Source organism: Podospora pseudoanserina, chromosome 1, assembly GCF_035222485.1.
Source record: "Podospora pseudoanserina strain CBS 124.78 chromosome 1, whole genome shotgun sequence".
NCBI classification, from domain to species: Eukaryota; Fungi; Ascomycota; class Sordariomycetes; order Sordariales; family Podosporaceae; genus Podospora; species Podospora pseudoanserina.
This window is the reverse complement of record NC_085920.1, coordinates 2,905,613-2,928,990: the sequence shown is the minus strand read 5'-3', so window position 1 is coordinate 2,928,990 and position 23,378 is coordinate 2,905,613. Positions and strand designations below refer to the sequence as shown.

At 52.4% G+C, this 23,378-nt stretch overlaps 8 protein-coding genes across 8 annotated transcripts; 3 read left to right on the top strand and 5 right to left on the bottom strand.

The window, feature by feature from the left end:
• The first annotated feature begins 150 nt into the window (after nt 1-150).
• On the top strand, nt 151-1,498 carry PUP1 (proteasome core particle subunit beta 2). Its single transcript, XM_062942085.1, has 2 exons — nt 151-613; nt 678-1,498. Exons 1-2 carry the CDS (start codon nt 488-490, stop codon nt 1,374-1,376), a joined length of 825 nt encoding a protein of 274 aa, XP_062805006.1. The 5' UTR covers nt 151-487; the 3' UTR covers nt 1,377-1,498.
• A 940-nt stretch (nt 1,499-2,438) lies between these two features.
• On the bottom strand, nt 2,439-5,971 carry QC764_108230 (uncharacterized protein). Its single transcript, XM_062942084.1, has 3 exons — nt 2,993-5,971; nt 2,796-2,934; nt 2,439-2,742 (listed from the first exon to the last, which is right to left on the bottom strand). The coding sequence occupies exons 1-3, from the start codon at nt 4,893-4,895 to the stop codon at nt 2,643-2,645; spliced, it is 2,142 nt and encodes a 713-aa protein (XP_062805005.1). The 5' UTR covers nt 4,896-5,971; the 3' UTR covers nt 2,439-2,642.
• Nucleotides 5,972-11,664: 5,693 nt separating this feature from the next.
• On the bottom strand, nt 11,665-12,930 carry QC764_108215 (uncharacterized protein; the record flags this gene model as incomplete). Its single annotated transcript, XM_062942083.1, has 2 exons — nt 11,665-12,381; nt 12,913-12,930. The coding sequence occupies 2 exons, from the start codon at nt 12,928-12,930 to the stop codon at nt 11,665-11,667; spliced, it is 735 nt and encodes a 244-aa protein (XP_062805004.1).
• A 429-nt stretch (nt 12,931-13,359) lies between these two features.
• ERV46 (ER-derived vesicles protein erv46) lies at nt 13,360-15,378 on the bottom strand (the record flags this gene model as incomplete). The annotated part of the gene is made up of 3 exons (XM_062942082.1): nt 14,600-15,378; nt 13,588-14,534; nt 13,360-13,533 (listed from the first exon to the last, which is right to left on the bottom strand). The coding sequence occupies exons 1-3, from the start codon at nt 14,790-14,792 to the stop codon at nt 13,360-13,362; spliced, it is 1,314 nt and encodes a 437-aa protein (XP_062805003.1). The 5' UTR covers nt 14,793-15,378.
• On the top strand, nt 15,233-15,499 carry QC764_108205 (uncharacterized protein; the record flags this gene model as incomplete). Its single annotated transcript, XM_062942081.1, has 2 exons — nt 15,233-15,321; nt 15,388-15,499. 2 exons carry the CDS (start codon nt 15,233-15,235, stop codon nt 15,497-15,499), a joined length of 201 nt encoding a protein of 66 aa, XP_062805002.1.
• A 181-nt stretch (nt 15,500-15,680) lies between these two features.
• QC764_108200 (uncharacterized protein) lies at nt 15,681-16,346 on the top strand (the record flags this gene model as incomplete). Its single annotated transcript, XM_062942080.1, has 1 exon — nt 15,681-16,346. The coding sequence occupies one exon, from the start codon at nt 15,681-15,683 to the stop codon at nt 16,344-16,346; it is 666 nt and encodes a 221-aa protein (XP_062805001.1).
• A 46-nt stretch (nt 16,347-16,392) lies between these two features.
• On the bottom strand, nt 16,393-17,691 carry QC764_108190 (uncharacterized protein; the record flags this gene model as incomplete). Its single annotated transcript, XM_062942079.1, has 3 exons — nt 16,393-17,451; nt 17,522-17,646; nt 17,680-17,691. 3 exons carry the CDS (start codon nt 17,689-17,691, stop codon nt 16,593-16,595), a joined length of 996 nt encoding a protein of 331 aa, XP_062805000.1. The 3' UTR covers nt 16,393-16,592.
• Nucleotides 17,692-19,059: 1,368 nt separating this feature from the next.
• QC764_108180 (uncharacterized protein) lies at nt 19,060-20,361 on the bottom strand (the record flags this gene model as incomplete). The annotated part of the gene is made up of 1 exon (XM_062942078.1): nt 19,060-20,361. One exon carries the CDS (start codon nt 20,359-20,361, stop codon nt 19,060-19,062), a length of 1,302 nt encoding a protein of 433 aa, XP_062804999.1.
• Nucleotides 20,362-23,378: the final 3,017 nt, after the last annotated feature.

Sequence of the window (23,378 nt, the reverse complement as noted above, 5' to 3'; positions counted from 1 at the left end):
CCGTGCCTGCCATGCCAACCCGAGAGCACACCCCTGTCACTCAAGAGTGCCTTCCCCCTCTTGGTTAGCGCTTGTCACGTGTGGGGAGAGCTTGGGCCAGCCTCCAGGTCCCGCTGTGGAGTCAGGCAGCACCCTGTAGCGCGCGTCAGTCCAAGCTTGACGACCACTGTATCGCCCGCCTGAACGCCCGCCAACATCCTGCTCGGGAAAGCTGCGGTAGCAACCTTCTACAGCTTCAAGACTCCATCATCCACGACTGAGACAGCTACAGGCCCAGACGTCTGACCATATCAAGTCACCCGTAGCATCCTCGCTCCACAATCCCGCATTCAAGAGTTGCGGCTGCCAGCCAAGGCGTTACGATCCCATCTGTCTCATCAGCTCTTCAACGGCCTCGATCAAGAGCCCCCTTCCCACGAACATACCCCCACAGCCGAGCTTGGACACTTAGAACCGACGATATTCAACCACAAACCAACCACACACCATGCCTGGTTTCGATTTCTCAAATTACAACCGCAATGCGGCTCTCCACGCCCGCGGCGTGCCCCTCCCCAAGGCGACCAGCACAGGTACCACCATTGTGGGATGTATATATGATGGTGGTGTAGTGGTATGCCGTCCCCCCCCCTCGAATTTAACCCTCATCTCATAATATCTAACCCTCTCCGCTCCAGATCGCCGCCGATACCCGTGCCACCTCAGGCCCCATTGTCGCCGACAAGAACTGCGAAAAGCTCCATTACATCTCCCCCAACATCTGGTGCGCCGGTGCCGGTACCGCCGCCGACACCGAGTTCACCACCGCCCTCATCTCCTCCCAGCTCGAGCTCCATTCCCTCTCCACCGGCCGCAAGCCCCGCGTGGTAACCGTCATGACCATGCTCAAGCAGCACCTCTTCCGCTACCAAGGGCACATCGGCGCCTACCTCGTCGTCGCCGGCGTCGACCCTACTGGCACCCACCTCTTCACCGTCCACGCCCACGGCTCCACCGACAAGCTGCCCTACGTGACCATGGGTTCCGGCTCCCTCGCCGCCATGTCCGTCTTTGAGACGCAGTGGAAGGCCAAGCTGACCCAGGACGAGGCTGTGAAGCTCTGCGCGGACGCTATCGAGGCTGGTATCTGGAACGATTTGGGTTCTGGTAGCAACGTGGATGTGGCAATCATCACGCCGGAGAAGACAATTCTCAAGAGGAACTACATCAAGCCAAACGAGAGGACGCAGAAGCTCAAGAGCTATGTGTTCCCAACGGGTACCACCGCGGTGCTGAACGAGAAGATCACGATCAGGAAGCAGGATATTGGGAACTTTGTCAGTATCACGGACTTGACGGAGGCGGAGGCTGGCGATAAGATGGAGGTTGACACATAGGTGCTGGGATGAGGTGTAGGTCATGTGATATTAGTATTGATGTGATGAAATTGAGAGCAGGCGTGGGCAAAGAACTAATAGAGCTCAAGTCGAATCATTAATTTCGGACGTATTTGGTGTGCTATACCAATATTGTCGGTCAAACCGTGCCCTGAAAGATAATGAAATCGATAGGCCTTAATAAATAGTTGATAGGTCTTGATAGATTGTTAAAAGGCCTCTTAACATAGTGAAAAGGCCTTGAAAGACAGTTCAAAGGCGTGCTGATCATATTTCAAGCTCTTGATACCCAGGTGGATATCATACTCAAATCCACACATGAATCACCAGAAAGTCAACATCTTCCAGAAATCTTCGATCCTGTCAAACCCCCAGGGTCTTTTCGAGGTCCGTCTCATCTCCCACCTCGCTCGCTTCCACCCCATCTCTAAATAAGTATCTTACCTAACACCACCTTCAACTAAATAGGTAACATACATAGCTCGCAGATATCTACAAAAACTTTTCTTGCTGATCAACAACAACAACAACAGCAGCAAATATATCTACACAACACAACAACAACAACAACAACAACAACAACAACAACAACAACCAAACCAACCATCGAGAAAAACTACGATTAGATTTTTAAAACCTTCCCACCGCCCCCCTCCTCCCATCTTTGCCCTCCTACTCTTCACTCCTCGCTAAATCCAGTCCCCCCCTCTTTCTCTGCCCACCTAAAAAAGAGAGAAAAAACCCCAAGCATAATACCAAACCAAAATAGATAACCTTGAAAAGAAGAAACCAAACAAACACAAAAAAAGTACAAATGAAGATCCTCTCAATATCCGACTTTTGGAGATCAACAGGAAGAAAATTGAAAAGAAAACGAATCCCTAGAAAAGCCCCCCTTACCCATCACACCTTACTCTTTTTGCACCTGCCCACCGCAACGAATTTGTAAAAGGAAAAAATGCAACGCCCACAATATGTTGCAAATTTCCCCTATAACAAAACACCGAAAAAAAAAAAAAAAAGAAAAAAAAACTCCACAAAAAGCAAAAAAGTAACAAAAAAGGCTGATAGGGGTATGAGTGATGATGATGACGATAGATGATGACTGAAAAAAAAACTGTCTAACAAAGAAAAAGACCCCAAGAAAAAATTTAAAGTGTTGAGAAAAAGATGCCGTCCTTTATAGGTAGGGGAGTTGTCGTTGGTCGTTGGGTTATACTGGTTTGAAGAGTAATGTTTGTTGGCATGGCATGGCGAGCAAAGAGATCAATGCGTCTTTCTGCTAAAGATGCTCTTTCTAGATTTCGACTTTGCCCGGTCCTTCTTGTCCTTTTCAGGGTCGTCGGCATATTTTGGCTTGTGAATCCTGTGCCAATGTTAAAAGATATCCTTGCCAGAGAATACATGACAGAAACATACCAGCTATTGCCCACCATGCTCATTCCCTTCGACTCGGCCTCCCGATAGAGTTTGGCACTCTTTTTCAGGTTCTTCTTGCAGCCAATGCCTTGAGCATAGCAGAACCCGGCCTCCGCAAGCGCATCGACATCTCCCCAAGCTACACGGATATCTGTCAGCACCGAATACCGAATCATTGTAGTAAGGAAGAATCATACCTCCAGCAGTTTCAAAACACTTCAACGCCAACACCTTATCCTGCTCAATTCCCCACCCGTTCATATGACTGACACCCAGTTCATATATACTGAGCGCCAACTGAGCACGGTGTGTCTTCCGCTCGTTCACATCCACATGCTTGCCCTCCTTGGCATGCTCCTCGTCCTCCTTGATTTCCAGATTCGCCGAATCCATGGCTTTCCGAAGCCACTCCACTCCCTCCCGAGGGTTCGGTCGCATGCCCCAGCCGTGACGACAAGCCAAAGCATATAGCAGCATGCCAGTAGGGTGACCCTGCTTGGCTGCGTGCCGTAAATGCCACGCTGACTCTGGCAGCGAACCTTCCTGGTGAAGAGCAATGGCCTTGTTAACGTGTTCTTCCGCAGTGAGATCGGCCATCGTTGGTTGGTTAGCCGGTGTGGCAGGTCCAGGCTTGATTGTGCTTGCCGAATCGCTTGTGTTGTTCGACATTATCGATCTCCCCGCAGCAGCATCGTGTAGATGGGCAAAGGGAGCACGGCCTCGTTGCGACTCTCCAGACACACGGGCACTCTCTGTCGATGGTCTGCCCAGAGGTGGGAATGGCTCTGGTCCCGATCTAAAAATCTCAGTGCTGAGCTTACTACGCTCGTGTGACGGCCGAGTGTTGGCTTCAGGAGGATTCGGCGGGCCGGTTGAACTTGTTGGCCTGCTTGCCGGCCTGCTAGGTGGGGATGGTGGTGGTTGTCCATGGTTTTCAACAGGATGTTCCCATGAAAATCTCGCCGGGGCCTTCATGTCCGGCAGGACAACCGAGTTCCTTTGCAAAGCCTTACCTCGCGGCAGCACAAATACATCTTCTTTGGGCGTAGACTCGGTGAGTGCCTCGCTGCTCATACTGATGGGCGTATGGGCTGCATCATCGGTCGTGAGCATGAACGAAGCATGACTATCAGATGATGCCTGCCGTGCTGGTGGATCCAGACTTGGTGTCCCAGCTCTGCTGAGTGGTCTAGAGAAATTGAATGACGGGCGCGGCAAAGCAGAAATATCCGAGCTGATGGAAGGTGATCGCTGGTATGGGGCAAACCCAGGCGACAACACACCGCTGCTGGTAGAAAACTTGCGAGACCCCTGAGAGTGAAATGATGTGCTCATCGGGGTGCTGAATCCTTCATCGTCGGCCGAACTGTCATGAGAGGACATCAAACTCGAAGAGCGCTTAGTGAATAGAGGCCGAGGAGGAACAAGCCCCCCAGCTTCATGGGAGGTTGTCTTGGATATTCTTTCGGGGGAGCTAGTAATCGAGCGAGTAGGTGTCGATGCTGGGAGAGGTATACTCTCCTGCGTTACCGTCCTCGTCAGTTGGGCAGGGGGAGCAGCAGTATCCATTGGGCCTGGTGAATGTTCCCTTCGAGCTCCGACCCCGAACAAGCTCTCGCGGTCGTGTTCCTGCTCCTGATCTGCCTCCTTCTGCGAGTCAAAGGTCGGCGGCAGTTTTGGTACCGGGACATTCTGCTCAGGCGTAGGTGGTATATGGCTCATTCGGGGATGCACTGAAACAGGTCGGTTGTTGATATCAGTTTCCACCTCTGGTCTAAATCCAGAGCCTGCGCTGTGCTGCGCAGCGAATTCTTCCTCGGAAGCAGAATCGTGGGACATGGATCGAAAATACTCCGACCTTCCCTGCATGATCAACGGGCTTTCAGTAGTCAACGGTGGCAGTCGACTCATGCGTCGCCCAGACTTTTGACTTTCCTGCAGCTGCTTTGCCAGCAGACGGCTTTGTAGCGCGAAGGCATCGAGAGGTGATAGTTCCGGCGGTGCTTCGCCCGCAACATGGAGACGAGGGGACCGTAGCGGGCGTCCAACGGAAGCGGAGGATTTCGACCTCACGTCGATAAAGTCAGGTCGGTTCGCCATGATGCCGTTCGCGATGCAAAATATTTCCTACGATGATTCATACGTTGTTGTAGTGTTTGCTTCGAAATATCTGCTGGGTCGATGCGTGGCGGTCCAGTGAGGGGGTTCCTCCTCAACCGCAACCCTCCGCTGATGCCTGGGGTTTGAAGATCGGTCCTGGGCAAGACGTCAGGGGCAACAGCGTCGATGGGATACCGAAACGTCGAGCTAAAGGCGCATAAACTATGAGGTCAACTCTGGCCAACTCAGACCACCCAACCGGCAAACGAAGTGTGGCGTGCGACTCGAACCATGCGGGATCGACCTAAAAGATGCGCGAGTATTTGGTGGCTTGGAGGAGGGTGAACCGCGATCGGGAAGATTGTCGGCTCGCGTAAAAAGAGGCAGCGTCAAATGTAAAAATGCGGGTGAGCCAGCGGCAACTCGAGGTGCTGATGCCTCTCTCGAAACAACATCAAGATTTTTGAGGGGTGCGGCGGGTGAGGGCTGTCGTTTCAAGGTCCAAGCCGGTATCGTCGCGGGGATGGGCGGCGCATTCAGAGACAGGAACTGCGGGCGGGTGAGCAGCCGATAAAAGAGCCACACAGGTTGTGGTAAGTAAGGTAGTAAGGTGGTAGAAAAGGAGAAAAAGCAACGGGCAAGTCACGAATGGCGGCAACGAACGGACGGGGTAGAACGAGCGTGAGAATTGGAAACGAGAGTAGGTAAGGTAGGTAGGCGGCAAATAGATAGGTCAGGTCGTTCGTCCTGGGGTCTCACAACACCACAAGTTGGAGGAGGATGATTGTGAGAACAGAAAGAAGCGTCACGTTGCGTTCGCAGGCCAGGCCGAGGAAGGGGGATGGCCAGGGGAATGAACGGGGAAGCGGGTCCCTAACGGAAAGCCAACCTGCGAAGCCAGCGCCCACATGAATTTGCTTCTGGCCCCCATGCCATTTTGGGAAAAGCGTGTGCAAATGGTTCCAATTATGGCTGGGCTAGCACTGAAGCAGCTAGACGGTGTGCGGGTGTCCCTGGGCTCAGACGGCAACAGCGTAACGGTGCTGCGGTGCGATAGCGCCCAGGGCACTCCCTAGGTGGCCCAAGAGACAGCAAAAAACATGGGGTGCAGACTGCGCTTTTCCCCTTTTCTAGAACTGATATTTGTCCTCAAGAGACCACACAACGCATGCCGCTTCCAACTACAAAGCCCCTCACCGGTCTGTCCGTAGAGGTTGCGCCATGGAGGCGTCACACAAGGACTCCGCCTCGACGTGAGTGCCGAACCTGAATATGCAGTTGGCCATCAGTTGCAACGACGTCAACGGGTCATCTATGGATCTGTGTTGAAGGCAAGAAGTAACGCAGTGCTACTTTCCAGACTCTAAGAATACCCCGAGACCCAGAGGCCCCTCCGCGGATATTGCACCGAATTTCATGTTCATCTGAACGGCCCCCCGGATTGCCATTTGAGACGAATTGCATTGGATCCGTTTGGGGCCGCGACGGTCGGTGCCGCAGGATCTGGACCCTTTGCATGCAATGCACCACGAAGGCACAAGCAGGGACTGCGCCTGCTCTCGTGCCACAAAACATGTCGGGATCGCAGATTCAAACTCTGAATCCATCTCTACCTAATCATCTCTTCTCTCACTAGAAGCTCAACAATTCCTTCCATGACAAGACCTCCTCCAGGGGCCGTGGAAAACAAATTGTAGATCCATCGATCACTTTGACAAGCTTTTTCGAACAGGACTTCCACGGCTTGCCGAGATGGTCTGGGTCCGCCCGGGGCCCGTTCCGTGGGTCTTGATCAGAGCTAGCGTCCAATGATTTATTCCATTGAAATTCTTGAGAGTCTGGCCCTCTGCATCTCTCGCTGCATATGCCAATGTGGTGTTAGTTACGCAGTATTATTGTTGATTATTCTTGCCTCTTGCGAAAGACGGTGGCATCCCAAACACAAGAAAAACTGCTGAGCCCGGCTGCTGCAGTCGAACTAATAATCAGATGGCACAGAGGGTGGGCGAAGAGGAAAACCTCGAGTTGCGTGTGGTCCACACCAAAAATTACCTAATAAGGACGAGAGACCCCTGACCAACCAATCATATATTCATCCCACCCTGACGTCTCACGAGTTGAGTTCACGGAGACTTCACCTAACCTGGAAACAGGAACCTCCCTTCCAGTTCCTTGGATCTTGTACATAAAAAAAAGAAAGAAGAGTATTATCTGAACAGGGATTCTCCACGATCACCAGTTACACATCAACCTCGCACCGCAGCAGTTCACAGCAGGTACACCGGCCGGCCGCCCAAAAAGCGACCGACAGCGATTCCGTGACCTGCGACCTGCATGCATAAGTGCAAATCGAGACTTGGGAAAGCGGCAAGTCATTTGGTGGCTTTTGAGAAGAACCGTTCGTCTTGAATCATCTGAGCAATGAGGGCATTGACCAATGAGGTACGCCCGTCTCTTATTTGATATATGTCTCGAAACATCAAGTCAAGCATGTACCACTACAGCTTGGTTGACTACCTTCACCATATTCCCCCTTCGTATAGCCCAACTCCGATCCCACTAACAGCAACACGGACACAACCCGTTTCTCCAAAGTGGAAGTTTCACGCCACATCCGTGTTCACCTTGCTTCTCGAGTCAAGCCCACCTGTCTGTCCCACGCGACCGGTCGCCATCTTCCCCCCTCATCCCTTGCCTCCTCCCTTTTTTTTTCTGATATGTCTCTCTTTCAGCCTCTTGATCGTGGCAATTGTAACAATTAAACAGAACAATGACACGAAAATCCAGCTCAGTCAACTCGGGAACCGGTGACATCAGAGATACGCGACGGTGAGTGTTGCGGGGACTGTAGAGTTCTGGGGGAAAGTTGGCAATCAAGAGAAAGGCGTGCAGATTCAAGTTCCATGGCGAGCGTATGTTTTGGAGGCCGACAATAGCCAGACCCAGAAGCTGCTCACTCAGGTGTATCATGTTCCAATAAGACCATGCTCGCACCTACTGGTGTGCGTAGCGGGACAAGGAACGAGCAACAAAGTTATGCATATATTCAAAAATACAACAATTCTGCTATCTTGGTTTGTTGACCCAGTACCCACACACAATCTTGGAGAAAACACTTCTCAAGGCGTCACCACAAGCACAGCAATGCACCGCGACACCTCGAATATCACATCCTCGGGTCCACCGTTAACCCAGCTGTCTCTTTCTGAGATCCTCGTGAACAAAATTGGCCAGTTCAACCATTGCATAAACCAATCCGACGTCTGATACCACTCTTCAGTGTATGGAAGCCCTCTATCGGTACGTAGCAGTGAAAATTCCCCGATGAGTGGACCGTAGCTGTCTGCCTCCATGTAGGTATGGTGGCAGTCATAAAAGACAGCGCCCTTCGCCCAGCCGCTAGTTTCGTATGTGCAATCCGGCCATAAAGGTGAGTTTCGGCCACCTCGGCGGCGATACTGGGCACCACCACGCCCACGGTCAATGAGCCAGATAAACGGGTGTTCGTCCGTTTCATCGTTTGCCGTTGGCGATATACTTGTCGACGACCAACTTGTGGCAATAGACGATGGCCCGGAACAGAAAATCTCGGGGCGACCCATCCGCTGGTTTACCAACCATGGCGTCAAGGGTTGGATACTGGTCGCCCTGCACGCAAATATCATTCCAGGCCGGATCAACCTCGATCGTGATGTTGCTCGGCCACAGCCCATATCCTCCGTACACTTGTGGGAAAAAGCTAGAAGGGCATACTAGACGATCCATGAACTCGATCCCCTCTGAGTCCCCAAGCCAAAAATCGTCGAAAAGAAGAGCCGTCGACTGGACATCGAGCCAAAACAGATCCCTTAGCGCAATGACTAAAAGGGGGGCCGTCTCCGTTACGGCCGAGCTGGGGAGATTTCGTCGGTAGTGGATGATTGGTGACGCTGATGTGTAAACATAATGACTGTCGTACACTTCCTTTACCAGCTCAGAGGCACTCTCTAGGTCATAGCCGTCATTTTCTTGTAGCCGTATATCCTCCAACATATCGGTTTCAACTCGAGTTCTCCACTCCTACAGCGCAACACGCTTCGACTCGGCACATGCCTCCCATAAACCGGCGTCCTAGATGTATGCCGAGCTATTGTTTCCATCCCACGAGTAGGTTTTTGCCTGAGAATCTGTTCCAGTGATGTCTTGGGGAGCGCAAATCTTGTATAGTTGCTCTCTATTAGTCTCGCGGGTGGTGGCACGTGGGTCGTGGTATATCAAGTCGCAGGTTCTGTGAAGCGTCTCGGGGACGCCCCCACGTCGTAGATAGGAAATCGATGCGCGACCGGGGCCTTTGGCCGGATGGCCATCTTCCATACCATCTGACGCAGTTCCTGGGGAAGAAAAGGAAGGCGATGAAAAGTTGTAAGTTGGTGAGGTGAGGCTGACATATCGTTGTGTGTTCTTGGTCAGCGGATGGCTAAGATCTGCAGGCTCGGCTTTTTCGAGGTGCCTTTCTTGCTTTTGTCATCCCCTTTTGTATTGTCGCCTTCTTTCGCATGTTTGCGTTGCTCTTTCTCGTGGGCAGAATACATCCACAGAGGGAGAACCGAGTCCAGCTCATCCAAGTATGCCGTCCAGTGTCCGGCTTTCCATGAGAGACGAAAGTAAACAGGTTCACCGCTGACAGTAAGTGACCGCCACATGTCTCCTGAATCTATGGGCCCATGACTGAAAAGGGTGTCCATTGTAAATTTGATGGCTCGCGCGAGTGAAATTGCTTCCGCTGACACAACCCCAGCCCAACCAGCAAGTTTACCAAGCTCTCTCCGAATGGGCATAAGTCTTTGAGGCCTCGACTTGGATTTGTGCTCATCAGGATCCATTTTCACGTTGTTGGGGTTCTGGACGGCCGCGACTCTCCAGTCCCAAGAATCATCACCCTTTGCCCATGGTCTCGAAGACTCATCCAACTAGCCACAGTCTTCATCGGACCTTGACAAGAACCAAAGGGCAGTCCTGTGCTTTTCGAGAGTCATTGCAAGCCAGTCCAATTCGAATCTGGCCGTAAGAGGAACTGCTTCGGGATTCTTGTTGAAATTTCGACGAACCCATGCGACGGGTTCTTCTTCCTTGTCGTCCTTCAGATGTTGAAAATAGTAGGTAGCTACCCCAGCCCAAGCGAGCACAATACTTTGAAAAAATAGTACCCATTGTGGCGACAGATACACGTACTACATGACCCCAAGTACTCCTTGTTCGTTTTGTGGGGGTCTTTCAGTTCCATTGCCCTCACTTCGAGCATATGGCCTTCCCGCCCCTCTTCCGTTTCTTTTTCATCCTTGGTTTTATCCTCAGGTATGAGAATAATAAACTCTCGAATGGGCCCCTGACCCATAACCCGGACAATCTCTTGGCCATTCCAGAGCTCACATACCTCATAAGAGGTTGACGACATCAACTCGGCCTCTGGCACTGCGCGGTTCTCCCGAGCTCTTCCGATTACTGATCCGAGCCAGAAGGGGCCACCAACACGAATAGCTGCCACGATGATGGTAATAATGCCCAATGGGGCCATGCCAAGATGATGCTATCGGCCCAGCCGGTAGCCTGGCTCATGAATTGCATGGTGACTTTCTCACCGAAGAGCGCGAGGATACTATGTGAAAGTTAGATTCACTGGCTGTCTAGGGAAAGCAAGTTGAAGAGGAAGTAAGAGGCAACTCAAACTAGGTGCAACATGGCGTTTGGGAATTGATGAAGAATAGGTTGATCGTTGAGTTGGAAACGACGTCGTCGTACGCTGAAACGGTTGATGGACTGGTCTCAGTTTGTAGTCATGGGAAGCCACAGCTGAGATTCCCTCCGTTTTCAACTTCCATACCCAGGGGAATGGAAAGAACCAGAAGAACACGAGGAAATTGCACCGAGGAAATGGATTGATAGCTTAAAAAGTTTAACCTACCTTGGCTGGTGGAAGGTGGGAGTTTCAGAGACCTGTGATGTCCTTAACAGGGCTTCCAAAGGCTCAACAAATGGACCAGTCACGGTCCCAAGCCCGATCCTCCAAAGCCAGAAACACGCTCCCTTCTCCTCAACCGTTACTTCCGTGACGAACACATCCGGATTGCTCCTTTGATCGAAAGCGACATTGCCCCTTCAACGACGGCCTTGAAAGACAGTTAATAAGCCTTAAGAGATGGTCAGCAGGCCTTCAAAGATAGTCAGTAGGTCGTAAGGGATATTTGAAAGACCTTAACTGATAATTAACAGGCCTGAAAGGATAGTTAGGACGGCTTTTCCTTTTTAAGAAGATGTAAGTTGATGACTGTTATGGCTAAATAAATAAATCACCTCGGAGCATCAAACCGCGGGGAATGTCATCGAGGCCAGGTACGGTCAACAATGGTCTGTTATACAGAATCTTAACAACTACGTCCTACACAACCTCTTTGCACCATTCAGTCCACCGCCTTCCTCTTCTTCTCCCTAATTTCCCTTCTCCTTTCCTCCTCATTCTCCTCATTCTCCTCCTCCTCCTCCTCCTCCTCCCTCTCCTCCTCAACTCTCCACCTCTCATCCTCCTCCACCTCCAGCACCCTCATACACCCCATGACCAACTTCCTCAATCCCCCGGCCTCCCCCAGTCCCCACATCATCATCCCTCCTCCTCCCCCCCCTCTTTCTAACTTCAAAACCACACCCTCATCCGGATCCATCACCTTCCTTAACAAACCCCTATCAATCGCCCCCAACCAAGCCCCTCATCAACCCCAACGCCCAAACCTGCCTCTCATACCCCCTCATCTCCCTTTCCCACCTCCCCCCCGCCCCCTCCACTCCCTCTTCTCCTCCCCTGCTCCAGCCTATCCCACCCCAACCTCCTCTCCCTCTCCCTACTCGGCGCCTCCTTCCAAACAATAGTATACCTACTCCCATTCCCCTGCCCCAAAAACCCCCATATACCCCGCTCATCATCCCTCTCAACCCTCTCAATCAGACTCTCTTCCTCCAGCACCGTCAACCGATGCAGAAACACGCCGGGAAAACGCTCCCATATCACGGGGTACTCCGGTTTCTTGAGGATAGTAAGCGAATATGTCTGCCCGCCATCATCATCGTAACAACCCGCAAACTCGGTCTGGTTGTTCATCCTCTCGTCATCCCAAGTCATCTTGTCGGTGTGCCCCGTGAAGAAGTCGGGTGGGTCGAGGAACAAGGGGGCAAGGTTGAGGAGGCAGGCTACGTGGATAAGTGTCTCATACCATTCGTCTAGCTGGTCGTACGTCTTGAGGATGATTTTCGGGTCGGGGACTGTCAGAGGAGGGTCGGGAGGGAGTGGGAGTAGGGAGGTGGAGGGGGAGGGGGGGTCGTAGGTGATTGGGGTGTGGCAGATGTGGCGGTGAAGGACTTTCAGGTAGCGGAGGACGTTGGAGACGCTCTCGTCTGCTATGACGGTGGGTGCCATGACGGCAAGATGTTGAGGTTGTAGAGGGAGAGGGTATTGACTCTATCGTTTTGTTCGTTGTTTGTCAGTACTCTGTCAGGAAGATTCCGTTGCCAGCGTTGTACATACTTTTGGGAGAGATTGTAGATCCTTCGAAGAGCTGGGAATGCCTTCCTCTCGAATATTCTTCGAAAGCAACTAACTGGGAATGCCCTCTCGAGGAATGAACGCCCACTCGGGAATGCTCTCTCGGGAATAGCTGAGAGCTTCAGAGGCCCTTCATCAGGGCCGAAGTCCCATCAAAGACTGAATATGCCGTCGTCGTCGTCGCTGAGTTGTCGAGCGATCTTTTGCAGCCTGTTAGGAAAAGAGTTTCGAAGAAACCTACAATAATCAGTCGTGATTCGAAATCGTCGAGCGGAGCCTAGAGACAAACCCCGTACCCCTCGCTCAGTCAGCGGAAATCAGCGGACAGTCTATAGTAACAAGTGAGGTCAATTATCAACAGCTGCGAGGCTATGAGCCCTAACATGTCTCGGCGCCGCTTCACATGCCCAAGGGCGACAACCTGTTTCGAAAACCAAGATGAAAGACTTCCAGTATTGATGACATCGCCACTGTGAGGAAGAACCATACCATCTCAAAGCGCAGGTTTCCTTGAAGCGAGCCCGTTTTGTAGCTAACCTCAACGACCAACAACTAGCACAGAACCGTCCACCCAAAGAACAGACAAGCTCCACGCGAGTCAACCGTTCTCCCACCCCCCAGACCGGTCGAGCATAAAATATTCAAGCGGCAAACAAAGCCGATCTGCACAAGACCAGATCCACGCCAGTCATCACACTAGAGCGTGGCCGACAACACCTGTGAACAAACCAAGTGAACATTCTTTTTCTCCTAAACTCCTCATCATGCATCTAGCAGCCACCCAACAAGCAAGCAAATCCTTGGAAACAGAGACAGAAAAGCAAAAAGAAAGACCGAAAAGCGTATAACCTATATATTTACATCCAATGTGGAAAAAAAAAACCCAAGAATGTTTTATAGATCCTTGGACCTCAGCTTCTTGAGCTTTATACCACCCTCAAACAGAGCACGGTCGACAGCAGCGGCCACGGTCAGGGTACCACCGACGATGGCACAGAGACCAGCCAGGAAACCGAGGAACGACTTTGGCCTTTCCTCTCTGTTGATAACCTTCATGGGGGAGATGTCCTGGTTTGCGAGTCAGCATTTGTTTACGTCCAGATCTACTCAAAATGTACTTACATAGGAGAAGAAGACGCCGGGAATACCACCCTTGGCGTGGAGGCGCTCCTTGTGGCCCTCAGAACCATCATCACCACCAGATAAGCTGCGCCTATGGCTGGTAACCGAATACTGGTGAGTCTCAAGGCTGCCATCGGCCGATTGACCAAACGAACCCAGCTCTTTGTGGTGCTGGTCCTTGAACCCCTGCCATGTCTTCTCCCAGCCGAGAGGAAGATAAGAGGTGGGCACAATCTTGATGAAGTACATGAAGTTGTAGTTGACATCATCGGTCTCCTGGTGAGTGTTGTCAAGGGGGTTGACGTGGTGGTTGGTCCATGGTAGAGCCTTATTCTTGCCAAGCTTCTTCGCCAGACCATCAGGAAGCTGCGGGCCGAAGCGCAGATGATGGATCTCGTGGGTGAAGGTGTGCTTAACAGGCGTGTCCCAATAGTTCTTGAGGTCGTGGACGTGCATATTTCCGTTGCTGAAACTCTTGCCAGGGGCAATATGGAAGTTGCCAATGACCTTGTTCACACGAACGTTACCCTCGATGCGACAGCCCTCATTGCGCTGCTCGTCGAGTTTCTCAGCGTAGTGCTCGCGCTCGCACTGCTCGATACCCTCGCCCCTACCGAAAGCCCAAGCCTGAGCGGCATACGCCTCCTTGACCTCGTCGCATGTTTGGCAGCAGTTGGGCTTTTGCGCGTGGACAGGGGGAGCAGCGCCATAGCAGGGACCGCAGTAGTTGGGATCGAGGTGGGCAGCTTCTTCGTCGCGAGCATGGAGAGCCAGAGCCTTGGCTTCGATAACACCGCCACCCTCACTGAGAGGACGCAGTCTAGTCTTGACGACACCGTGTTGGACGCCGTGTTGTTGCTCGCCAGATACATCCATGACATCGAGGGTCAGCAGCTCGCAGGGCACTCGTGGGAAGCTGACGTTGAGGTGAATCTCCATGCGCTCGCCTGTTCAGCCTTCTGGTTAGTGGCCATCTATCTTCAAGTCCTGCAGTTCCGTAAAAAGAGCGCACCTCTCCCCTTGTCAACAATCAGCTCGGGATGGATCTCTATCCTCCTGTAGTCCTGCCATTCTCCCCAAGCCAGGAAGAACACCACAATCAACGAGACGATGGTAACGATACCACCCGACGTCGTCCTGATTCGCGCATCCTCCACCGTCTTTGTAAAAGCATCGAGCTTTGTGAATCTCGATTTCGCAGCCATCTTGCCTATTTGTTCGTCGTCGTTTGTTGGACCAGTCTCACGTGTAAGGTCGAAGGTTCCACACTCGCGGGGCGTGTGCTTTTTTAGGATTGGAATGTGTCTTGTCAGAAAATGGGGACCTGCTGCTTTGGCTCAGAATCAACGGAGCGGCATCAATTGAAGAGCGGGATCATCAGCAGAGTTCCACCACGAAGCAGTGAATCGTTTGCTGGCAACTTTGTAGTTGAGATGAAACCAAAGTGCATCAGCCTCGTCCAGCACCGCGCCGGAGACAGCTAACAAAAAGTTAAGGCCACCTTACAATCGATATCCACATATCAGCTTCAGGTCCTGGACAGCTCCAACGCGGGCGTCGGCTGTGATTGGTCCCCAGGTTCAATTGGGGGTTCAGGCTAGGTAGCCGGACCCTCCGCAGCGGGGCACCGAACGGCGCCAGGAACATGAACGAGCATCTTGGCTTGCCCGAGATCACTGATAAGATAACGCTTCGATCTGTTGGGTACATGAAGCGAGGTTGTCGAGCATTCGAGTCTGTGGTCTCTATGCAAGCTTTACAGTCTTAATAGGGTGATTGCTAATCTGCTTTAGAACTTAGACTGCCGGTAGATATGTCGTCCCTGCATCTGCAGCTACACATGCAGCTGAGATCAAGCTCCTTCCTCCCCCTGGCAGCTATTCCAAGCAGTTGGGAATGCAAGTTTGACTGACAACTGCAGCTTCCCCCTTTGCTCAACGCAGCAAGGCTGAGGACATGTGAATTGTTTCCGCCAGACAAGCAAAAGTTCTCTACACCGGCGTGACTCACCTTCTTGACCATACCATAAGCCCCAGCTGCCACTCCTCTCATCAACTGTCTCTTTCCTCTTCACATCCAAAAACAACAACATCATGTCCACCTCCCAAGAGACTCCGGTTCTGAGGCTCCCATCGACCCCTCCACCACCAATCCTGACCCTCACCCCCAAAACCCACACAACCATCGAGATTCGCCCCTTTCATATTTTCGATGCCCGCCCTGTCGCCCGCATAGCCAACAACCCCCGCATCGCCTCTTGCATGCGGAATACATTCCCGTACCCCTACACATCCAAAGATGCCAATCACTGGCTTCTCATCGCTACCAGATCTTATTCAGATCCGGAAACTAAACCGACCAAATCCGGTAAACCTCTTCTCTTGGACTACGCCATCATCGTCAATGGCGTACTCGTCGGCGATATCGGCCTCAAGCCTCTCTGGGATGTCGAATCCGACACTTTTGAGATCGGGTACTGGCTAGGAGAAGAGTTCTGGGGCGTGGGGATCATGACGGCGGTTTTGAAGGAGTTTATCGCTTGGATTTGGGAGCAGTTTCCGACTGTTAGGAGGTTAGAGGCCATGGTGTTTGACTTCAATGAAGGTAGTAAGAAGGTGTTGAGCAGGGTTGGGTTCGTTCAAGAGGGTGTGAAACGGGAGGCGGTGAGGAAGGGTGACAAGATACATGATATGGTTGTTTTTGGGCTGTTGAGGCGGGAGTGGACTACACAGGTGCTTAGTGTCTCGGGGGAGCCATGAGGTGAAATAATATATGGGTTGAGCAAATCTTCGTTGTGGTTCATGGTAGGAACATGCAAGATGTACTAAGACCTGGTTTCATGTGATTACTATGTCCAGCCCACCTAGATACATATATGCTTCTCCCTCAGCTAGATCAGCAAGAGAAAAGGTCCGATGGTCAAGCGGTATGGATGAAATCAAGGTGATCTCCGGTGACGGCGTCGAAGACAATCACAGCAACAACAACCTCTCTCGCAAACCCAGCTAAGCCTTCAGCCTCCCCTCCCTCCTCAACACCTCCTCACTATCCCTCACCAAAAACCGATAAAACACCACTGCCGGCCCAATTGTCCCCAAATGCCAAAGACTATGCGCATCCAAACACCCCCACACCGGCGCAAAATCCAACAACTCCAAACTCATCGCCGCCACCACCCACATCACCACCAACCCGGGCCACACCATCCACCCCTTCCCCTCCCTATTATACCTCCTCACGCTAAACCACGTCCAGAGCACATTCTGCACCACCCCAACCGCAACATTAGCCCCCATATTATACCCATAGTCCCACCCCACCCCCTTCAAATACCCAACATGCGCCAAATACAGTCCCACACACGTCCCCGTCCATGATTTCCTCACCCCCCTTTTGCTCACCCTATCCAACCGAAACACCCTCACAACAGTATAATACATCCCATAAAGCACACTCGCCCCAGCAGCGAAATAATCCAATTCTTCCGTGACCCTGAAATCCCTAGTATGAAACACCGCGCTGAAAAACCAGCTCGCCATCCCTATCCTCGCTAGCCAGACGTAGTACGGCCTCATCGAGTAGGTGGCTGGGATTTTCTTCAGGATGTGGTTGTGCAGACCGTCGTGGTGAGCCCAGAAGTTGCCGAGAGAGAAGAGCACGGAGAAGGGCTCTTGCATGCCGAGGAGGCGGTAGAAGGGCCATTTACCGTGGAATTGCACCACTGGCTCATTGCGGGAGAGGCGGGTGGAGGTGATGATGTGCTGGCAGGTGTAGTCGCATTCGGAGGGGCAGGTCCAAAACAGGAGGCGGAGGTGGAGCGGGAGGGGGGTGGTGTTGGGGGAGGCAGTTTTCGGTTTTGCAGACCTAGAGGAGAGAGGGAAAAAAAAAGTTAGTTGGGAGCATGGGGGGAGGGGAAGAGGGAAGGGGAACGGACTTGGACGCATTGTTGAAATTCGGGGAGTCGATCACCCACGCTTGCGTAGACCGTCGTGGTGGTGAACAGGATGAAGAAAAGAAGGAGCAAGGGCAAGCAGGCCCCTTTTCGAAAGAGAGGGGATCCTATCGCCATCGTGAGAGCTGTTATTCTCGTACTAAACAGCCCATTTGTCTGTATAAAAACAGCAAAGAGAGAAATAAAAACGAAAACCACAAACTCTGCCAACTGACTGCGCAAAGTGATGTTGCGAGAAACTGATAATAGAATTTCAAGAAACGCGCCTCGCGGTCTCGTCAACGTTGCCCGAAAACCCGCTTGCCGGGATCACCCCCTTACTGCTGCTGCCGCCGGCAACCCCAGCTCCAGAACCCCACACTGAAAACCCCCCCCCCGGCTCCCCCACGTTTATGCTCCGGATGGGACCCCGTCACCGCCCCCGTACCTAACGCAAATCCGGGGGATGCACGCATCACAAGCCTCACAGGGCTGATGGTCAAGAATATGGAGCAAGCCAGGAAAGCCAATGCCAGGTACAAGTGGAGTTAGTGTGCAGATGGGGTCTCTGGGGGGAGGGGTGCGCAAATGCAGTAGTACAGAGTCACATGGCATGGAAGACACGCCGTCACGATCCCAAATTCAACAAGATATATAATATCCACATCTTCAACTTCAATTTTCAAAGTTCGTGTTGCCCCATCGGTCAGGAACAGAATTCGGGCAAGTATATACACTTCCCCCCCCCCATCTCATATCATCCCCCCTCCATCAAACTCCCGATTTAACACCCATCAAGCAAACCCTCAACAACACTTTTGATCTCTCCCCTACCATGCAAATCACTCCTTTCTATGCGAAAGAAAAACACCTCGCCAGACTAAAAGAAAAAAACAAACCCGAACAAAAAAAGTTGAGACATGTGATATCTCCAGAGCCTGTATTCTCTCTCTTTCTCTCATCTGTAAAATGTGGTGGTATATCCCAAATAAATCATTCACATCATAGCCATTTTTTTCATGACAAGAAATAAAAAAGAAAACCTTCCCGTAGAGGTGTGTGTGTGTATGACATCAAGTGTCAGAAAAATAGAAACCACAAGAAAAGAAAGTCTGTCCCTTTCCCCCAGAAAACCTTCCCAATCCTTGTTTCCAACTCCAACCAGGTTAAGAGCCGACCCAAAGTCTGTCAGGTAAGTGAGGAGGGTATAAATGTCATCCCATAAAAGAACGCCCACACCGACAAGATATGAACACAATGCTCCAAGATGATGCAGTATGTTCAAAATCCACCAAGCGGGGGTATTTCCGTTTGTTCGCGCCAATTAGTCATCATGAGTTTGGGTGAAAAGAAAAAAGGTCGTGCATAAAAGCCCTCTGTAGCAGGCTTGTTCTCATGTAAACGTCGTCAGAGAAAAATGTGTCGTAAAGTCTAGGCACTGATAGCCGCCACCACAATAAAATGTGCCGACTGGTAAAAGCATGTACAAAGAAGTGAAGTGTTATGATCCGAACAGTGGTCACCATTGCTGTTTGTCACATCTACAACGGTGACTGAGATCGACGGTTCGCTTCCCTCTGCCGAATCTCCTTGAGGCGCTGGTCAAGGTAAGCCAGGCGGCCGGCAAGATTGGATCGTACGGGAGAGGTACTCGACTCGGCCGAGGGCTGTTGGATAGTGGCAAATGGTCGCCCAAGCATGCCGAGGTCGACACTGCCGCTTTGCGCCCGGTGCATTCTGCTGGGGAAGCTGAAGCTCGAGCGGGTCGCTCGGTGACCCTTGAATGGAGAGCCAAGACGGGGAGGCTGGAGAGCTGGAGGTTCCAACAACTGGCCTCCCACGTTGGGCATGCTAGTGGACGAGCTCAGGGTAGGTACCGGAGGTATCCTTGGGATGAACAGCTCATCGTGGTGGCTCGACGCTGTGGAACAGAATTCCCGGTCGGCACGAGCGTCGCCCGTGGAGTTCATGCTGAAGTTGGGGTCGAGCCACAGATCAGCGCCGATGCTAGGTCGTACGCGAGGAACGCTGGATTGGGTGTGACGTCGCTTTTGAGTACCCGACCTGCTCATTCGTACTGGTGACTGGAGTGTGCGGCGAGAGCCAAGTGTCTGGCTCTGTCTGCGAGGCATTGGTCCACTCAAGCCAAGCACGGTGGCAAGCGATCCCGAGGAGCTGGGTCCATAGCTCTTCGCGCCAAAGGGGGATCCCAAACGTTGGCACTCGGCGAAACCAGGCCCGCCCTCGAAAGTCTCGATATTTGGGCTGATAATCGGCATGTCAAAAGCCGGTGCCAGTGGGAAGGGCTCAGTAGCATTAGATTGCTCCTCCTCCACAGGCTCAGGGGTTGAGCCCGTGAGTTGCGCCAGGGGACCAGTTGGTTGCATGCTTTCTGCTGTGCTCAAGGCAAGAGACAGAGACATGTCCTGGGTCGCGAATTGAAGAGGCTCATGCGCCAGCGCCGGGCGCATGTTGGAGTGACGCGCAGCAGCTTGCGCAAAAGGGGTCGTGCTGCGAGGGAGGAAGCGTGGGTTCTTCGCGCCCGCCGCAGCTTTCTGTCTGCACAGCTCCCGCAGGTGAACTCGGGTCGCGGCGCAAGTGTGAGGCCACTGGATAAATGTGCTGCTGTTCTCGGCGGTGGGTGTAGTGCTGCCACTCTTCCTTCCATCGCTCACGTTGGTCTTCTTCGTCAAAGCTTTGGCGCCCTTCCAACTTCTCTTTGCTTCGCGCGCCACGCGAAGGCAGACACCGTCAGGTGGGAGGCAGCTCTTGCCCATCCGGAAAGGTGTCACCTTGGGGTCCTGGAGATACAGGATAAACGTTGACCACAAATGGTCGCTCATCGCCTTGGTCCAGGGAGCCTTCCTGGCTTTGGCTTTACCAGCTGCCGGCGGAAGCTCGGGTTCTTCTTGGTGATAGTGCTCTTTGCTTTCTAGTAGAGGGCTGGCGCAGTTGTCGTCATCTGAAAGCATGGAAAAGCGGCTGAACAAGGATGCGCTAGTCAATGTCGACCTAGCCGTCGAAGGTCTGCTGGATTCGTAGTCTGGCTCTGGTGTCGACTCGACGCTGCTGGCAGTCGAGTCAAGGGTCCAGTTGGGGTACTGCCCCGGCGATAAGCACGGGATGAAGTCGGGTGCTGGCGTCTTTGGGAGCTCGTATGTTCGCCCGATGGGCTGCAAAAAGCTCGCATCCATCTCCTCGTGGCGCATTCTCGCGGGGAAAGAGTCAGCGTTCCCCATGGCGAAGTCGTGCGAACTCGTCTCTGGCTCCTCAATGCTGGGAATTGGAACGTCGGCGGCAGCCACAGAAGCGAGAAACTGCTGAGTAGGTGCCGTGAGTTGAGAGACAACGCGCCTCTTGACCAACCTTAGACGTGGTTTTGGTGGCGAAGGGATTTGAGCCTCATCGTTTTCTGCGAAGGGCTCCGGTGTCCTGGGCATCTCAAACCTGAAACCCCGTGGGAGGGTTGCCGAACCGGAATGTTGATTCATCTTGTCTTTGACCGGAATGCTAGTGCGTCATAAAGAAGCTAATTATGGTGAAACTAGGGAATTCGGTTGGGGTTTGGAATTAGGGGTGATGTTTTGGCGAGTAAAATGGAAGTCGTTCGTATGTTTGTGTCGTAAATATCGTATCGCGTTCGTTGATTGTTTTGCGCTCTCTGCTGGTGGTGTCAAGCCAGGCAGAGAGAGAGACAGACAGATCCCAACTACCTGATTGTCTGTGGGAAGCTCAATATCAAGTTCTGGAGGCGCGTTGTGGGAGTTTTGACGCGTTTTGGGGATTTGTTGGTGCCAGTGGGAAGGTAGCGCAGCGCATGTCAAAATCGGATGGCTGGTCAAAAGGTGACGGATAGGCTGGGGAAAGCTGGGGTCTGAGCAACGCAACCGCAAAAAAGCAAGTGCACAGCCGCAAGATCCAGGTCCGGCAACAACAACAATAAGCTCCTCGGGCAATTGCTAATGGCGAAAAACGGAAAATCCAGATCAGGGAGGTTGAGATTATCGTCGGAATTTTGTGACGGAAAAAGAAAAAGTACCGTGTCGCCAGTCTCGTAGTCGTCTGTCTGTGCTGTCCGTCATGTGTTGGAGTGTCCGTAGAGCATCTGAGACCCTTGCGCCGAGCGCGACCGGCCGTTTAATCTGGTCGCAAAAGGAGTGACTGCGCAGAAGGAAAAAGGGGGAGGAAGGGGGAAGGGGACTACAGCAGACGGGAATGTTGGGAATATGTAACTGTGCTATGTGCTGTTGCTGGGCAGAGAAGAGGGGGGTGGGGAGGGGGGGGGGTGGTGACTGTGAATGTGGGCGGCGCCAGGAAGGGCAGCGGACCCTTGATCGCAAGGTCCCCTGAACACTTTATCCACTCTCCACTCGCAGTAGTCGCCGACAGGGCCCAGGCCCGCTAGAAGACGACTTCAAGCTCTTGCCGCGGGGTGTGTGCGATGCTGCGTCCGGGATGGAACCCCAACCTCAGGCAGCGTGGAGGGCAAACTGTTGTGGATTCGTGGATTTGCAGACTCGTGGACCTCTTGGGGATCTGACTATGGATATCAAGTTGCCAGTTGGGCAGCGTAGCTGTTCGGCTGGCAGCAACGCGTCTCCGGTTGGGGATGGATGGGAGCTCAAGGACCAGCCAGTGGCTTGTAAAAGTAGCGCAGGAGTGGCAGGCGAGTGGGGGGAGGAGTAGTGACAGTGGGTGGGTTCGTGATATCTTCACGCGTCGCGCAGAGCAGAGCGAATCGAATGGCTTGCAGAAAAAAGTCGAGGCGAACGAGGGAAAACGAAGGGGCTGGGGGAATTCTCGCGTGCTGCAAGTCGACATGCAGGAAACCACTTGGCGGGGAAAAAAGAAGCGCAGAAGCGCGGGTGGACTCTGGACCAGCGACTGGGGAAGAGATCGAGATGATGGATATTACTACGTCAGACACCTCCGGCGGGGTGTCTCCGCTGCATTAAGATGGTAAGTCAGGATGATCCAGCTATTTCGCATTTAGATTGATCCCAAGGAAGCGGTTGATGAGATGGGAATGACAGCAGCCCAGGACACTGTTGGGACGAGAGGGAAAAGAAGGCACTGTGTGACCACATCAACAACGGTCCTCGCTTGTGAAGTTGTGGGAGGGGTTGACCGGGGCATTCGTCGCGTTTTTTCGCGTGCCAGACGCGTTTGGGCGGGCGACCCTAAGTGGCCGTTTTTTAAAGTTGTTTTCTGCCCACTCACATCCCGCAAACTCCCACAACTTTCCCCTTTCGGATCCTTGTGCGCATGAAAATACGAAGCAAGGGCTCGTCTTGATGGCTATTGGAGCCACTTTGGGATAGTTCATGATATGTCAGTCCTGTTGTCGTTGTTTAGGCACATTTGTGCATTGATATGCTGTCGAGTTGAAACGAAGCAAATCTACCAGAATCTGAGAAGCCAGGTTCTACAAGCATACCCGTCTGTGCGCTCGAGCATCTACAGACACACCTGCGCTCTATAAACGAGACCACAGAGTACAATACACAGAACGTGGTTTGGATAGCATCGTCGTATCAAAACCTCTGGCTTCGGTGGGACACACCGCTCTCCGAACCGCGTCTTATTCTCTCTCGGGAAGAATGATGGCGATCTTGGGACCTGGTTCTCGTACTGGCCGTGTCCATGAGTTCAAGAAGCGACTCTACACCTCGCTCTTGAAATCAGCAGCTTGGTTTGCGCACTCCTCTAAGTTGGGTACTTCCAAACGGAGAATAGGAGCGGTAAATTCAGCGAGCAACTAGCGCACAAGCTCAGAAACAAATACATTAATACAAGCTTCCAGGGACAGTCTTCGTGTTATTGTGGACGGCTGATATCAGAGGTGCTAAGGATGTGTGCC

Coding starts and splice junctions, on each gene's coding strand:
- PUP1 (XM_062942085.1), top strand. CDS start 488: ATGCCTGGTTTCGATTTCTCAAATTACAACCGCAATGCGGCTCTCCAC. Junction 614..677: donor TATATGATGGTGGTGTAGTG/GTATGCCGTCCC, acceptor TCTCCGCTCCAG/ATCGCCGCCGATACCCGTGC.
- QC764_108230 (XM_062942084.1), bottom strand. CDS start 4,895: ATGGCGAACCGACCTGACTTTATCGACGTGAGGTCGAAATCCTCCGCT. Junction 2,935..2,992: donor GTGTTTTGAAACTGCTGGAG/GTATGATTCTTC, acceptor ATATCCGTGTAG/CTTGGGGAGATGTCGATGCG. Junction 2,743..2,795: donor AGCATGGTGGGCAATAGCTG/GTATGTTTCTGT, acceptor ACATTGGCACAG/GATTCACAAGCCAAAATATG.